At 34.9% G+C, this 16,807-nt stretch overlaps 3 protein-coding genes across 6 annotated transcripts; 2 read left to right on the forward strand and 1 right to left on the reverse strand.

The window, feature by feature from the left end:
* Positions 1-1,736: 1,736 nt before the first annotated feature.
* On the forward strand, positions 1,737-5,272 carry LOC111804468. Of its 4 annotated transcripts, none has more exons than XR_002816517.1 (4): positions 1,737-2,176; positions 2,666-3,393; positions 4,744-4,818; positions 4,898-5,272. XR_002816517.1 is itself a non-coding variant. In XM_023689274.1 (2 exons), exon 2 carries the CDS (start codon positions 2,667-2,669, stop codon positions 3,342-3,344), a length of 678 nt encoding a protein of 225 aa, XP_023545042.1. In that variant the 5' UTR covers positions 1,739-2,176; position 2,666; the 3' UTR covers positions 3,345-3,644. The 4 variants fall into 4 exon arrangements, 1 of the variants encoding a protein (XP_023545042.1); XR_002816515.1 differs by having other exon boundaries at positions 1,738-2,176; positions 2,666-3,397; positions 4,735-4,818; XR_002816516.1 differs by having other exon boundaries at positions 1,738-2,176; positions 4,735-4,818.
* A 1,480-nt stretch (positions 5,273-6,752) lies between these two features.
* Positions 6,753-7,409, reverse strand: LOC111803737. The gene has a single exon (XM_023688268.1). It carries the CDS (start codon positions 7,407-7,409, stop codon positions 6,753-6,755), a length of 657 nt encoding a protein of 218 aa, XP_023544036.1.
* Positions 7,410-9,760: 2,351 nt separating this feature from the next.
* Positions 9,761-16,518, forward strand: LOC111803946. Its single transcript, XM_023688569.1, has 8 exons — positions 9,761-10,367; positions 11,999-12,146; positions 12,228-12,378; positions 12,480-12,605; positions 12,699-12,779; positions 14,236-14,428; positions 14,519-14,789; positions 15,921-16,518. Exons 1-8 carry the CDS (start codon positions 10,176-10,178, stop codon positions 16,166-16,168), a joined length of 1,410 nt encoding a protein of 469 aa, XP_023544337.1. The 5' UTR covers positions 9,761-10,175; the 3' UTR covers positions 16,169-16,518.
* The last annotated feature ends 289 nt before the right edge of the window (positions 16,519-16,807 follow it).

Here is a 16,807-nt window from a genome sequence, read left to right on the forward strand (position 1 = left end):
AATTAAATAAATTTTTTTTTTAATTTTAATTGAGATTTGCAAATATATATTTAATTCTAATGTTTTTATTTTTTAAAATAAAAAAATTCCTTATTTTCTAATTAATTAAAATAGTATATATGAAAAAAATTGAAATAACCTTTTGGGCTTGGGCTGAGCCCATTTGTTTCTGAACCCTAGCCCATCTTCTTGGCCCAATCATTTTATTTTATTTCTCATTTTTCATGTTTTTTTTAATTTTATTTATATATATATATATAATATCTTAATAATTAAAGTTGATGAGTTTAGCATTATGCGTGGTGATCGGCTCAAAAAATCCGATTAATTTAACCGAACTTATACCGTTTTTAGGTTGGGTTAGGTTTATAAAAAATTTATAGGTTGAGTTGGTTCACGGGTTCTCGTTGAATTGAAAAAACAAATTGAAATTTATTGTTAATTTTAAAATATACATTTTTTTTTCTTACTATATATATATATATATATATAATTAATTAATTAATTTCATAATTATTTTTTTATTATGTATTCTCACCCTTTAAAATTATTTTTACCTATTTAAAATGTAATTTTCCAAAATATACCCAAATTTTAGTTAAATATTTAAAAATAAATAAATAAATATTTTATGAGCTAACATTTTATTTTTTATTATAAATAAATTACTTAAATAACCTAAACAAAATCAAATTATGAATTTGGTTAATTATTTAATAGGTTAGCATGGTTAAAATTATATAAAGCATTTAATCTCTAAATAATATAGTTAAAGTAGTTGGAATTCATGTCTTAATTAATTATTTAATTTTAAATAATAATTATTTTATTTACAATTTAATATTATTGCTAAAATTACTCATCTATTTACCGTATATAAAAATAATAAATTTCATTCCCAAATTTTATTTTTTATGTACATAATTAAAGTATATACTAAATTAAGTATAAATAAGAAAGGCGATCAAATGTTAACAGTGCTATGCAATTTTAGGAAGTTTGTTGTAGACTTTATACATAAGAAAAAGTGAATATATAGTTCAATAATGATTGACATGTAAAGTACACGGATCCGATTGGATTGGAGAATCTTTTGAACCAACTCGAAATTTCGAGTTTTCAGGTTCAATGAGTCGGTGACCAGAGTAACTCAAATAGAGTTCACAACCCAACCCCTTTATACGTTTGGTTCGGTTGGGTTGTGAACTATATTCGAGTTACTCCGTGCACCAACTCATTCAACCCGAAATTTCTGATTGGCCCAAAAAATTATCTGGGTTGTCGAATTATTCTTTTATTTAAGCTAAATAATCATTTTAAGTCACGATACATATTAAATTCATATATAAATATATATATATATATATATATATATATATATATATATATATATATATATTTTTGAAATACAAAACTTTTCAAAGGTTTTAAATACTTAAAAAAAAAATAGATTTGAGAATATATTAAAAGTTAGAATAAAATACACAATTTTTTAAAAATAAATTTTAAAACTTTTAATTTAGGTTTAATATATTAAAATCATCTTTTAATTCAGACTAAATTCACTCTATTAATTAAATATTTATAAAAAGAAATTAAATTTATCCATACAAAATTAAAAATTATGACACTATTTAAAAAAAATTGAAATACATTTTTTAAATATGTTTTTTTTTTTTTTTTCTCATTTTATGTTCTTCATTTCTATTGAAGTTACGCCCTAATTTTCTGTTCTTCGTTTATGATTTGTTTTTTTTACTAACTTTAATCCCAAATTTATTTCTTATGTTTATGTTCATATACAAATTTTTCTTACATGAATTTAATAATAGAAGCTTGTTTTTTGAGAGTTAAAATGAAAAGATCGCCATTTCTAATTCCACAAAAATCTCGACTCTACCAAAAATCAAGATTTCATTCCACCCGAATCGATCGAAAGCTTCTCCCTCTTTCAACCGTTTTGGATTTTGGAAGAGAGAGAAGAAGGTGAAGAAGATTAAAGATGACCGTTCGATGGATTGTGATCTACAGTTTCCAGTTTCACTCTTCAAAGACTCCATTTCCATTTCCCTTCAAGTTTTTCTAGTTTTTCGAGCCGAAATCTCCCACTTTAAGCTTTCCTCTTCCCTTTTCCATCGCCGTCTTCACTTTGATTCCTTCTAATCAGCAGCGCCAGGTAATTTTCTCTCTATTTTTTCATTTTTCATATGATTTTTCAGTGTTTTTGATTTTTTTTTTTTTTTTTNTTTTTTTTTTTTTTTTTTTTTTTTTTTTTTTTTTTTTTTTTTTTTTTTTTTTGCCTCGTCGATGTTGTTTGAATATGAAATCTTCGATTTCCGAGAAGTTATTCGCTATTTTCATTGCGTTCTTCGATCGTATTCCTTGTTTTTGTTGTTCTTGCGGATNTTTTTTTTTTTTTTTTTTTTTTTTTTTTTTTTTTTTTTTTTTTTTTTTGCCTCGTCGATGTTGTTTGAATATGAAATCTTCGATTTCCGAGAAGTTATTCGCTATTTTCATTGCGTTCTTCGATCGTATTCCTTGTTTTTGTTGTTCTTGCGGATATGTTTTCGCGTTTTTGTTCGGCGATTCTCCGTTTTCACTCTCTAGCTGTGATTAGGGTTTTTTTTTTTTTTTTTTTTAATTCATTTGTTCCGCGATTGTTCAGGATGGATTTTGCGCGATGTACTGATGAATCTAAGGAATCGGATCATTCGCCGAGCAAATGTTGCAGTAAAGACGAAGCTCAGCCGGAGATTGTTGAGCTACGAGCTCCGATTGAGCCTTCAACGCCTGATGCCGATAGAGAGAGTAGCGATTTTCCTTCTGATTCAAAATCCCCACTCACTCAGGTTGTGACTAGCAGAGCTCTTGTATTGAGCTCTTCTGATCCTTTAGAGCCTCCTCTTTGTAGCCCTCGCACTCCCAAGGATGGTGTTTTTGATCCCTTTTCCCCTGGCCCTGCTCATTTGGCTTTAGCTCCTGTGTGTAGAAAGTGTTTTAGTGGCTCTGTTGGATTTGTTGCTCGTCGCCTTCAGTTTGATTCTTCTTCTTCTGCTTCTTCTTCTTCTTCATTGCAGTTCGTGGAATCTGAAGAAGAACAAACCATTACTGATAGTGAGCTCTTGGAGGCTGTTTATGAAAATCTCTTGGAACTGATTATCTCCCATCAGGCTGAATCTTCTCTTGCTATGATCACAAGCTCTCATACTGATTCTCTTGATTGTAATACCCCTCCTGCTTCATTCATAACTGGGATTGCTCAAACTTGTCCCGCTGCGCCTGTTAAGCCCTCGAGAAAATCGCGCAATTTGGACTTGGGTTTGTGCCGAAAGCTCGAGTTCTGAATCTTGGTGCTCTTCTGGTTGGCTGCTGATGATTATTGCATTGAAGAATGTAGGTAACTGACTCTTGAGATGAATTACTTGCTAATTCGAACGTCTGACGTTTCTGTACTGAATTATATGACTGGCATAATCTCTGCTGAAGCAGATCGATTATTGTAAATTTTGGAAGTCTTGTTTTTTTGATGAACATGCTTGTCGGGTTGGATGAAGTCCTGTGATCTTGACCAATAAGCCAGTTCTTTTGTTCTTTTGTTAACCTTATCAGCAAGTTGTTAATATGATGGCACTGTTCTTCCTTTAGCTCCTAGGCAAAGATGCACTTATAGAAATCCTGAATTGGTTACTCGTATCACTTTTGTTTTTCGTTTATTTGATCGTTCTTCAGTTTTTCGTAATGATTTGATCGTTCTTCAGTTTTTCGTAATGATTTGATCGTTCTTCAGTTTTTCGTAATGATTTGATCGTTCTTCAGTTTTTCGTAATGATTTGATCGTTCTTCAGTTTTTCGTAATGATTTGATCGTTCTTCAGTTTTTCGTAATGATTTGATCGTTCTTCAGTTTTTCGTAATGATTTGATCGTTCTTCAGTTTTTCGTAATGATTTGATCGTTCTTCAGTTTCAACGTCCTGAATTGGTTACTATATTGAACGTTCCTTAATGGTTTGAGCGTTCTTCAGTTTTTCGTATTACTTCGAAACCCTTAGCTCCTAGGCAATGATGCACTTATAGAAATCCTGAATTGGTTACTGGTAATCACTTTTGTGTTTCGTATATTGAACGTCCTGAATTAGTTACTATATTGAATGTTCCTTAATGATTTGAACGTTCTTCAGTTTTTCGTATTACTTCAAAACCTTTAGCTATTTCATCACAAATTAGTTCAAGACTGAAATATGCTTGTGGGAATCAAACTAACATCAAACTGTTACGAATCGAGACAGTTTGCTAGTCTCGAGCATATGAAGTGACATAGGATTACTAGTCGGTTTACTTTTGTTCTATCAGGATTGTACCATTTCTAGCCCACCCTCTTACATTGAACGTTCCTTAATGATTCGAACGTTCTTCAGTTTTTTGTATTAATTTGAAACCTTAAGCTTGTGGGAATCAAACTACCATCAAGCTGTTGAGAATCGAGTCAGTTTGCTAGTCTCGAGCATATGAATTGACATAGGATTGATTACTAGTCGGTTTTCTATTCATCGAGCTTATGTTCATTTGATATCTCTCATATGAAGTGACATAGGATCGATTACTAGTCGGTTTTCTATTCATCGAGCTTATGTTCATTTGATATCTCTCGATTGCATACGGTGTCCGAAAATGAATGATGATTGGGACTCCCAGGATGATTTTGTTGTAGAATATTAGAACTGAATTGTTCTTCAGGTCCTCCAGAAATGGATTGATGCAAACAAGATGAAGAAAGTGATGATGCTTACATTAACAATGATGGGGCATGAGAAGTGTTAGGTATGTGAAGGCCTATTCTTTGCCTTATCATTTTGGTACTTATCATTGTTAAAACCTGATGGCTGCCTCTTTTTAACAGCGGAGGGATTGGTGGCGGTCGGATTCTCTTTCCTAGGCGTTCGTGGGCGTTGCTCGCTTCTCTCGTGCAGACAGAAAGTAGCAATGGTCAACAACGGGTATAGTTACGGCCTTGAAAGTTCGTTAACTTTTGAGATTTGATAGTTCTAAGTTACTTTTCATTGGATGTTACTTTTTTTATCTAGTTGAGTTAAATATTGTCTTCGAAATAAACTTCTCGAGGTTGGCTTAGTTTAGTGGTCGTTAGAGCGAGTGGATGAAGTAAAGACTTTGTGGGAATGGATTCGAATTTATTGGTGATCATCTGCCTAGAACTTAGAACTTGAGTTATCGACCGAAAAAGTCCTATGTGTGTTATGACCACGAAGTTGAATACTTAAACTGACTTGAACACTCACGAGTGACCCCGGAAACCAAGCAGCTCGTAAGAAGAGAATGAAACTAGTACTTATAAGAGATGATTTTTTGTGTTTCCCATGACTGCACACAATAAAGTTGTAAGCGTTCAATACTACGTCACGATTAGGGAAGAATGGTTTTGTTTGTTCCACGATATCGTTTTCGTACTAAAGTCTCAACTTTATGTTTAACTATAACTATAATTAGGTTTCGATTGGAGAGGGGAATGAAGAGTCCAAAAACTTCTCCCTAATAGATGTTTTTTAAAACCGTGAGACTAACGGAGATAAGTAACGAGCTAAAGTAAACAATATCTACTAGCTAGTCCTAATCTATGACTTTAGTTCAATAACTAACATTCAAACCGAATCTCAACTTTTTTAAAACCGTGATTTTTTACTTTACTTTTTTACTAAATTATTTTAATTATTAGCACAACTTGAAATATTATATACATATTATTTAAATGATAAACTAAATTTTTTTATATTTTTTTTAAAAAATTGGGTTGAATATTTTTTTTTTCATATTTTTTAAGAAATCATTTCACTTTATATCTAAAATTTCATAAAAAAAAAATATAGTAAATAAAAAAGTTAAATTTTTTTAAATTTTCAAAACTTATCTAAAAAATAGACAACAAGCAATATTTATAAGTTTAATTATAAATTAAAAAATATATATTTTTTTTTTTTGAAAGAAAAAATCTGAAAACTATCTAAAATATTGTAAGTAATCAACACGATTTTTTAAATAAAAAATTAAAGAGGAAATCCTTACGGAATTAAAGAAATAACATTAAATATAACCTCGAAACTAAAAAAATAACATTATATATCTTTTAACTTTTTCATTTAGAAAACTAATTAATTAATTGCATCACAAAGCAACGAGACAGCGATTGTTCGGCACTTGTTTGGACTTCGTTCAAAGCAACGAGACAGCGATTGTCCGGCACTTGTTTGGACTTCGTTCACGAACAATATTGCCATATATACGAGCTGATAAGTATGCTCGAGTCTTTCATTTGAAAAAAGTATTTTACAAAAGAGGAGCGAAAAAATACATTGACAATAATGTATCTGGCCGATAATATAAAGTTGTGGTAGAAATCTAAGAATCCAAGAGGGTCGATGTACTATGGACTAAGCCAGTCGTGTGAGATTCGAGCTTCACAAATAATATTGGCTAATGCATGAACTATGATATTACATTTGAGAGAAATGCTTTACAAAACGTGAGCAAGTAAATACATTGATAACAATAAATCTAATCGATGATACATGGACAAGATGGTCGATGGTCGATGTACATGGCAAACAAACTGTCAGGGATGGAGATGTGAAGTTCAAAAATAGTAACAAAAATGGCGAACCAATCAATTAGAAGAACAGTGTAAAAACCGCCCTAAATCGACCTCGAAATCAGTTGAAGAAGAAGAAAAAAAAAACGATTAATTAGATCTTAGTATGGTAATTACACTGTTGATCTTTAATATTCCTCTCCGATATGTTAATACTGAAATCACACGATGTTGTAGAAACCATATGAATATTGAAAATCCCCAAAATCCTCACCTTACCTGAAACTCTCGCGTACGCATTCAACGGCATCGATCCGGCTACGACATCGAAGAACACCGTCGACGTTTTCACAAACCGATCTGCCAAAATCCTCAACGTAATGTTCATCTGCGTGGTCTGACCTGCATCGATTTGCGCGGCCAGAATCGGCACCTCGCCAACCAGTTCGCCTCTGTAATTGAAAAACGCGGTGCTATTCGAGTAGCTAAATCCGACCTTGTTAGGGTTCGTAATAGCGACATCGGCAACCAGAGTGATGTTGAAATCGACAGAGGTTCTGACTACGCTCAGCGACAGGTCGAAATCGTCAATGGAGACGGAATTGATGGTGGTGATAGGTCGCTTTGGCTTGAACACCGTGAAGGCTAAAATGACGATTATAACGACGAGGAAGAGGACGACGGCGACGGCGACGGAGACTCCGATGCAGAGGTTGCTGTGACTCCGGGAGCGTGCGGTTTCGTCGACGACGGATTTAGTGGATTTGAAATCCTTGATTAAGGTAGAGGTGGAGGAGGAGGCGACTTCCATGGCGGTGCTCGGAATTTGGGAGAGAAATTGAGATGAGATTGGAGATTTTATGGTGCAATTGAAATTGGGATCTAACTCTCAACTAATTGAAATTAATTGGAGTTGATGGAGAAAAAACTCCCCATCTTTAATTTTTTTCTTCTTCTCCCTCTTTTAAATCAATTTTTTTTTTTAGCTAAATTAATAAAAATATCATTAAAATTTTAAATATTACACGACGAGCCCGGAGTGACACTCAAGCCCCATTCACAATTTTTAGCTCGGCTCTCTGGGTTTGTCAGACCGTCGACGTGGTTTGTCTTCACCAATCGAACATTGTTTGTATGGAATCCAACCTTGTTCAGCCACACACAGGGCTCGTGCGTGCATGTTTGGATCTTATTTTCATCTCAGTTCCCAACAACACGACCCATGCATCGTGGTGTCGTCCCATGTCTCGGGACATATAGCCATCTTAGCTTGTTCGAACACATCCATTGGATACTGACCCGTCCATCAACTTGAATGTAATACCAAGTTTTTTTTTTTAATGATATTTATTTTATTTTATTTTATTCGTATTTTTTTAAAATATATTTAAAAATTAAATTAAATATTGAAGAAAACTATTAGAATGTTCTATTATTATAAACGTGAGAAATATTTTAAATTATGTATAAAAAGAAATACTCACGATGGCCACATGATTATCTTAATGAAATTAAATTAAAAATAAATAAATAAATAAATCACGAATTTTATTGATAAATAATTCAAATTTTATGGGTAATGGGTAATTTAATTTTTAAATTTTTTATTAAATATATATTTTAAAATTTAAATATCTTCTAATAAACCTTGTAATTTAATAAAATGAATAAATAACAGTGAGAATTTCTTATTTCGTGGTTATAAAATTTAAAATTTCTCTTAATTGATTTTTTTGTGTCGGTGAAAATACAAAATTGACGATCTTTTCGTATTATTTAAATATTATTTTGAAACGTCCATTTTGATATTTTATTTTCGTTTTTGTCTCATGAGGACGCTGAGCCCCGAAAGGTGGTGGATTATGAGACCCCACATCGATTAGAGAGAGAAACGAGCGCTAGTGAGGACGGGCCTCGAAGGTGGGTAGATCGTGAGATCCCACATCGATTGAAGAAAGGAGAAGGGGTGGCACTGGGCAGTGTGCCAGCGAGAACGTTGGACCCAAAAGAGGTGGATTGCGAGATCTCACATCGATTGAGAGATGAACGAGTAGAGGATGTTGGGCCTCGAAGGTCGGTGGATAATTAATTATTGTTGGATAATTTATTTTAAATGATATCTTATAAATATTACATAGTTATATTAAAACAGTGATAAAAAATTATTTATATAACACATAAAATAATTATTACATAATTATATTTGGATGGAAATGACGGCTTGTTCTTCCAAATACGTCTTGGTCTTGGAGCGAGAACTCTTGCTTGTGGGTAGGTTTCCCTAATATTGGATCGTGAACCGGTGTCCTATAGAAAGACTCTAATCAATGAGTTAAGTTCGAGAGCAACCCTACTCTTGAAATTACAGGGTCATTTTGTCGAGGTTGTCTCGAGTATCTAGAGTGTGCTCTACTTGTTCACCTGTGTCGGTATGTAGGTGGCAAAAAAGGAGCTTAGTTGAAGTAGAATAATATTACGATCTAGTGTCACGACCCAACTTTGAAGGTTTTGAGAAATTGGACTGCGACGAAAAGACGAAATCAAACACAAACAAAATAAAATAAAAATAAAACAAAACATTGAAAATGTAGGAAATACGGTAAAATTTCGCACGATTTTAAAAGACACAGAACACCAATGTAAAAAAATTCGAGTTTTTTACACACGGAAAAAATGGTACGAGATACAACGTGATAAAAAATCAACACTAAAAGAATACATCTAACTGACACCTCCGGTCGATACCTCTCAAAGGGGAATAAAACCTTTCTTATAAAATTGTGGAAACCTCTCCCTAGTGGATGTGTTTTAAAATTGTGAGGCTAACGACGACACGTACGTAACGGGCCAAAATGAACGATATTTGTTCAGAAGGTGTATTAGCCCGTCTAAGGGGGTGGACTGTAAGATCCCAGATCGGTTGAAGAGGCGAACGGACCATCCACTCACTAGTAGACGCATTTAAAAATCATGAGGCTAACGAAGATACATAAGGGACCAAAATAGATAATATGGGCTAGTAGTAAGTTTGAGCTGTTACCGACCAAATAGTCAGTGGTGGTCACTGTACTGTTTTTTTGGGAGAAGATCACGTGCAGATCACGTGCGGGATAAATACGGTGTTTATATTAATTTAGAATTTAAAATCCTGTTCTTATTATTCCCTTTCCCTCTTCCCCCTCTTCTTCTCCATCGCCTCTCGTCTCTTCCTAACGATGTTAGGTGTTCAATCCAATCTGACTTCACTTGGACTCTACTGACACTCTCCAACTTCCGGCACCGGCGGCCTCACTCCGCCGCCTCACCGGAGACACCCCCCTTCATCTTCCCTTTGTACTTCCCGGTGAGTTTTTTCTCTGCTCTAGGGTTTCCAGATTTCACAATTCCACCTCTTGTATTTGCCTCGATCGTGCCGCGTTTTCGGCTTCTTTTGTCCAATTGAATTCCTCCCTGGGTTTAAACCTTCTTGTTACCCCGATTTGTTTTGGTAATTGGGGATTTCTTTGGAGGGTTATGTGAATTTCGTTCCTGCTTGGAACGAGGAGAAGTTGGCGGTTGTTGTTAGGGGCGAAAACTCATGGAAGGGAGGAGGATTTCGGCGAGTCCTCGGGTTTGTTCTGGTCGGCGTATTTTGGCTAAGAAACGGACTCGGGTTGATGGGTTTGTTAATAGTGTGAAGAAGCTGCAGAGACGGGAGATTTGCTCGAAGCGCGATCGTGCTTTTAGTATGAGTAATGCCCAAGAGAGATTTCGCAACATGCGTTTGATGGTCAGTTGTTTTTCATTTTGTATTTTGTGCTTTTTGGCTGTTCTTGCTTGCCTACGATACATACTTGTCTCGCTCGTTGCTGATTCATTTCGTCTGGCTACTACTACTAGATGGTGTTTTTTTTTTAACCCTAGCCCACCTTATAGTTCTTCCTCCTTCGTGGGATATCTTGTTCTTTGGCTGATGACTGTTTCATCCTTTCCATTTCTGTTTATTAGACAAAATATTCTTTTACGTACGTACTCAACTGCTTATAGGATGTCTTCGATGGTGGCGTCGTGTTATCTTTGGTTAAAGGGGTTTACTTAGTGCCCTTCCCCTTCGGAAGATGGAACCAATTAAATGACTTCATAGTGTTGTTTCTTGATCTTGATAGTCTTAAAACTATACCCTAACAGGTTAAATAGAAGAAATATGAAGTTTGCTTGAATTGATATGTTGCTAATGGTTCCTTTCTATTTCTTTTCTAGAGTCTCTATTACAGATGAACTGAACTAATATTTTCGTTTCCATATTATGTTGTTGCTGGGGAATGATAGGCACTCACCTCAAGGGAATTACTTTAGCTTCATTAGTTCATATCTGTTGGTCATTTTGGTTACTGTTTTTACTTATTCACCACCACAAATTCCTACTTCTCATTGGAGATGGATTGTGTATCTTGATGTGGGCTGGATTTCTGTGATTCAATCACAAGGGATGACTTTCTTATTGCTTTAGGTTAAACACTGAGAGTGACGGTTATAATTCACGGCTTTAACAGACCCTGGATTTTGGAAATTGATTGAAGGGAAAATTGTATAGAAAATATGTAATAGCAGGAAGAATCACGCCATAAGTCATAATATACCTTATGCCTCTTGAGATGTTGGCCTTGCAAAGTTTCAGACGGCCTACTCCTATGTAGAATTCTTTTTCAAGGGTCAAGCTAAGATCCTTTGGTCCATTGGGGTATTTGCACTCATTTGGAGGCTCGCATAATCAAGTGCCCAACAGGGTTTTTTTTTTTTTTTTTCTTAAAGATTTGGTTACTTCATTTGATTCTGCTTGGTCTACTTCTGAGTTGGTTTGTGATAACATCCTATCTCATCACCAGTTTGGCCTTCCTTTTGTAACCAATTGGTGTGTGGGGATATCTTATCTCCCCCTTCTTTTGTATGCCTCTTTTGGTAATGAAAGTATTTGTGGCACACCAAGGTGTATGCTGTTCTTTTTGACCTTTGGGGAGAGGATAACAAAGTCTTTAGAGGGCTCGAGAGGTCTTTGAGAAATATTGGTCCTTCATTAGGTTCAATGTCTCTTTTTCTAGTTACCTGTTAGGTCTTGTTTCAGTTGATGAAGACCCTTTCTTTAGTTTGCCTCCTCCTTTTTTGGGCTGTATAAAAATAGTATTTTTTCTTCAAAGAAATTAACCTTATGCTTTCTGAGATTTGTATATAACATTGGACTGATATGACACCTCTTCAAGTAGCTGATGAGCTTATACTTAAAAAAAATGCTGATTTTTTGACATTGGAAAAAAATTATACTCAAGTCTCCGCTTTAAGCTTGAAATGAACATAAATATCATGAATGTTGTTTTCTTTTTAAAATTTATCTGTGCTTTCTATTTAACTATTTAAATGTATCAGGAGGAATACGATACTCATGATCCAAAGGGACATTGTTCACCAGTTTTACCTTTTCTGATGAAGAGGACAAAAGTAATAGAAATTGTTGCTGCACGTGATATTGTTTTTGCTCTGGCACATTCTGGTGTTTGTGCCGCTTTTAGCAGAGGTAATTACATTATTTATTCTCTAATGATTCTTATTAAATGAAAATTCCAGAATGACACTCGGTGGTTATTTTTTTGCACAGAGACAAATGAAAGAATATGCTTCTTGAATGTCAGCCCTGACGAGGTCATTCGAAGTTTGTTTTACAATAAGAACAATGATTCACTTATCACAGTTTCAGTCTATGCTTCTGATAACTTCAGCTCTTTGAAATGCAGATCTACGAGGATTGAGTGCGTAAAATTCCATTGCTTGTGTATTATGGACTGTTCAATTTCTTCAATTCAACGCTTATATTTATCTCTTGCTGACATTTCCTCCTGAAATCTACTAGATACATTCGAAGGGGCAAGCCTGATGCAGGTTTTGCACTTTTTGAGTCTGAATCGTTGAAGTGGCCTGGATTTGTCGAGTTTGATGATGTTAATGGGAAAGTTCTAACCTACTCTGCACAGGATAGGTAACTTATGCCCCCCCCTTTTTATTTTTTTCTATTTGTTACATTTTATTATTGTTTGTAACTCGTTTATTTTTCCCGATCTTTTTTCACCAGTATATACAAGGTGTTTGACCTGAAAAACTATACCATGCTTTACTCTATATCAGATAAACATGTTCAAGAAATCAAGATCAGGTAAATCTATTTACTTTTCTATTCCTGGTTTCTGTGCAATGGAACAAATATAATTCAATGAGTGAATTAGTCTTTAGATAACTCTTCATGATTATTACAAGTGAGAATTATTGAAAATTGAAGATAAATTAGTGCATGGAAATTAAATTTATTTATCTTTTTTAGAAGATAGTGTTTCTACCCATGTTATGCACCCTCCGCCTAGATGCATATGATAAATCCTATATTATCAACTTACATTTGTTGTGTGTGTGTTATATTTTTTATTTGAATTTTAAGATGGTGCTATTGTGTGTTTGCAATGGGATTTCTTATGTACATTCTGCACGTGCTTTTTAGGTGGTGAATAGGAAGCACTAGCACTCTGTTTTGATGTGACATTAACTAGTTTTACTTAGCAAATTATTTTGAATTTTTTTTAATGATTAGACATGTCAGTGAATGTGGCTGTAACTAGTTCGATAACCTAGCAAGTTAGTTTTTGATGATGGGACATATGAGTTGTTTATCTTATTCTCGTTTCTTTTCCTTCCTTTATTTTCATTTTCCTCCGATGAGGTGTCTGTGCCCATCGTTCCTCCCCTTCTCTCTTTTATTTCTTCCATCTTTCTCAATTGGTGTCGGCTACTGTGCACCACCATCTCCTCCTTCCTTGCTACATCTATTGCCATCGCTATTGACACCGTTGTCGATGATAGCAAGGATAGGAGATGCTCCCATTGTCCAAGAACAGATCTAGAACGAAGGGAGGAGCCTTCGTTATTTAAGATCAGATTTTTGAGTATAGATGTCAAAAACAGAGCTAAAATAGCATTATTCACCTTGATTTTTTAGTATTGATGTCAGCCTCCCCCCGTTAAGTTATCATATTTTTAAGACCTTCATCTTTGTACATTAGTCGAACCATTCTGGTATTCTTAATGTGGATTGTATAAAAGGGATAATCATCCAGGCTTCCAGATATCTCGTTATGGGTGAAAGAAGCTATCCCCTGTACAAAGGTGGGGCTACTCATCGTAGGCCAAGTTGGTTTCTATATAATTGCCTTGGAGAACTTGGTGAGGGTGAAACACATCATATGTTAACTACAGAACAGTTCATAGAATTTGACATCAAAAAGTTTTTGGCATGATTCGTTGCAGTAAATATTATGTAGTACCTCCATTTGTTGCACTAAAAAAACATAATTAGTAGAAAGTGATTATAATACATTGGTCTTATAAGAAAATGATAAATTAATTAAGTTTTTCTTTTTCCCTCACTCTCTTTCTCATATGAACTGGATGGATTGTGGCAGCTGATTCTCAAAACAATTCTGGTCCTTTCTTTCGTGTAATTAAATTGATTACAAAAGTCTTTTTTACTATAGAATTTCAAACTTTCCAGCAACTCTTGGGCTATAAATTTGTTGAACTCTGTGTTTATTTAACGATGTTTTTTTCTTTCATTGTTGTAGCCCTGGGATCATGTTATTGATTTTCAATAGAGCCAGTAGCCATGTTCCTCTTAAAATTCTATCAATAGAAGATGGCACAGTTCTTAAAGCTTTCAACCATCTGCTTCATCGGAACAAGAAAGTGGACTTCATAGAACAATTTAATGAAAAACTTCTTGTGAAGCAAGAAAATGAAAATCTTCAAATACTTGATGTAAGTAAAAATTCTGATTGGTAATGTGTATGAAAAACTTCTTGAGCTGATCTGTGAAGTAATTTCATGGATGTTTGTCACTTTTTGTAGGTTCGTAATGCTGAATTGATGGAAGTTAGCAGAACTGAATTCTTGACCCCATCAGCATTTATCTTTCTGTATGAAAACCAATTGTTTCTGACTTTTAGAAACCGAACCGTGGCTGTCTGGAACTTTCGTGGGGAGCTTGTAACATCATTTGACGATCACCTATTATGGCATCCAGACTGCAATACCAATAACATTTACATTACTAGTGATCAGGATCTCATTATATCCTACTGCAAAGCTGATTCTGAGGATCATTGGATGGAAGGAAATGGTAATTCTTAAGCTTAATTGGCACCAAGAATAGATCTTTGGTTTCACTATTGATCAATACATAGCTTCTGTGGTTATTTGAAGAGCTATAAATTTGTTTTCTTTGGCCAAGAAATTGTTTCCTGATTTGTGTCATATCACGTATGGATGTTAAAATAGTAGTGAAAAGAACACTTGTTGGGATTATTTTGTTTATTTCTTTGCATGCTTTAGTGTTTTTCTCACTCGAGTCACTTCACTGAGGATAAATCTGTATTTATTTCTGTCAGGACAGTCAGTTTTGTGGTATGATAACCATTGATTAGTGGATTAGAAATGTTGTGAACTTAGAGAGATATGGTGACGTCTGTTTTTTATGACTGTCTTTGGGAAAGTTTCTTCATCTCTTATCCAGTTAGTTTTTAGTGGGATTCCAGCGTACTACCTGTCATTATTTAGGATTCCCTGTTCAATGGGTGCCTGGATCACACCTGGACTCAGATGTGATGTCCCACATTGGTTGGGGAGGAGAACAAACCACCATTTACAAGGGTGTGGAAACCTTCCCCTAGCAGACGCGTTTTAAAGCCTTGAGGCGAAAGGGAATGTCCAAAGAGAACAATATCTGCTAGCGGTGGATCTGGGCCGTTACATCAGAAGAAGGATTACCTGTGAGAAGGGGTGGGGTATCGTCTGTTTTGATAGCTGGGGGATTTTCAAGCCTTCTTCGAGGGGATTCGTATAACTCAGCTTCTTTGGAATGTGGCCTTCCTTGCACCTCTCCCCCTGAAACCCATCAAATGAGTCTCCAATTGTAGGGGGGTGAAAGGCACTTTCAGGAACTCATGGAAATCCATTCCTGTGTAAGGTTCCTTGTCAAAGATGGGCTATTGGTTTTCTTTTGGGAGCACTCTTCCTTGTCGGAGGAAAATGTCCCTTTTACTGTCTCTTTCTCCCCATCTTTATCATCAGTCCTTGCCAAAGTTTATACCCGTGGCATCCTGTCCTTGATATTTCTAGGGATTCTCTCTCTCTCTTTGAATTTCGGTTTCAGGTGGCCTTTGTCTGAGCAGGAATTTCTGGAGATTTGAATTTACTAGTCTTTTTTTGTCGGATCATCTCTTGACTTGGTGTTATTTACGTTTCGATGCAGCTGGTTCGATCAACATCAGCAACATCTTGACTGGGAAATGTCTAGCCAAGATCAATGCAAATAATGGAAACCCCAAGGTCGACGACTGCAGTTGCGCTGGCAGCTCAAAAAATCAGTGCAACTCTTCACAAATGAGAAACACGGTTGCAGAGGCTCTGGAAGATATTACTGCACTTTTCTACGATGAAGAGCGTAACGAGATATATACCGGTAACAAGAACGGTTTGGTACATGTGTGGTCTAACTGAAGACCTCATTTTTTTATTTGTTCTTTTTTTCACCCTTTCTTTTTCTGAAGTTTGCCTTGATACCGAACCGACGATGTACTGATATGAGGCGGTTCGGTTCGGTTCATATGGTCAGCCTTGATGCAGATTGGATGGTAGATTAAATATAGGGGTTGTGACAGTAGTTGAATAGAAAAACTTGGTTGCCATTGTAATATTAATAGATTTTAAGGTGTTTATGTATGTTGTTGTAAAGATCATCTTCCTTCGCTTTATGAGAATAGCCAAGAAATCAATTTGCTTGTGATTCTTGTGAAGTGAAAAACTTTTTTGAGTATAATTTTAATGATTACCCAGAAATGTATTCTTGATTTTCATGTCTCTTTAGGGCTTTTTTATTTTTATTTTTTATTGCAAAAATGTCCTTGCTTTAGGTTTTTATGCATCATATTTAGATTTGTCTCTTCTTCAATCCGAAATTTCCTCTCGAATATAATGGGATTTCGCACCTGTGGATCTTTCACTCTACTTCCTCTTATTAACACCATGTTCCTATAAATTATGACATTCACCCGTAATGTCTTATTGACACTGTCTAATGTTCCTGTAATTTATAATATTCATTCATATTCACCCATAATGTGAGTGATATGAAATATG

The sequence above is a fragment of the Cucurbita pepo genome, chromosome LG10 (assembly GCF_002806865.2).
Source record: "Cucurbita pepo subsp. pepo cultivar mu-cu-16 chromosome LG10, ASM280686v2, whole genome shotgun sequence".
NCBI lineage: Eukaryota > Viridiplantae > Streptophyta > Magnoliopsida > Cucurbitales > Cucurbitaceae > Cucurbita > Cucurbita pepo.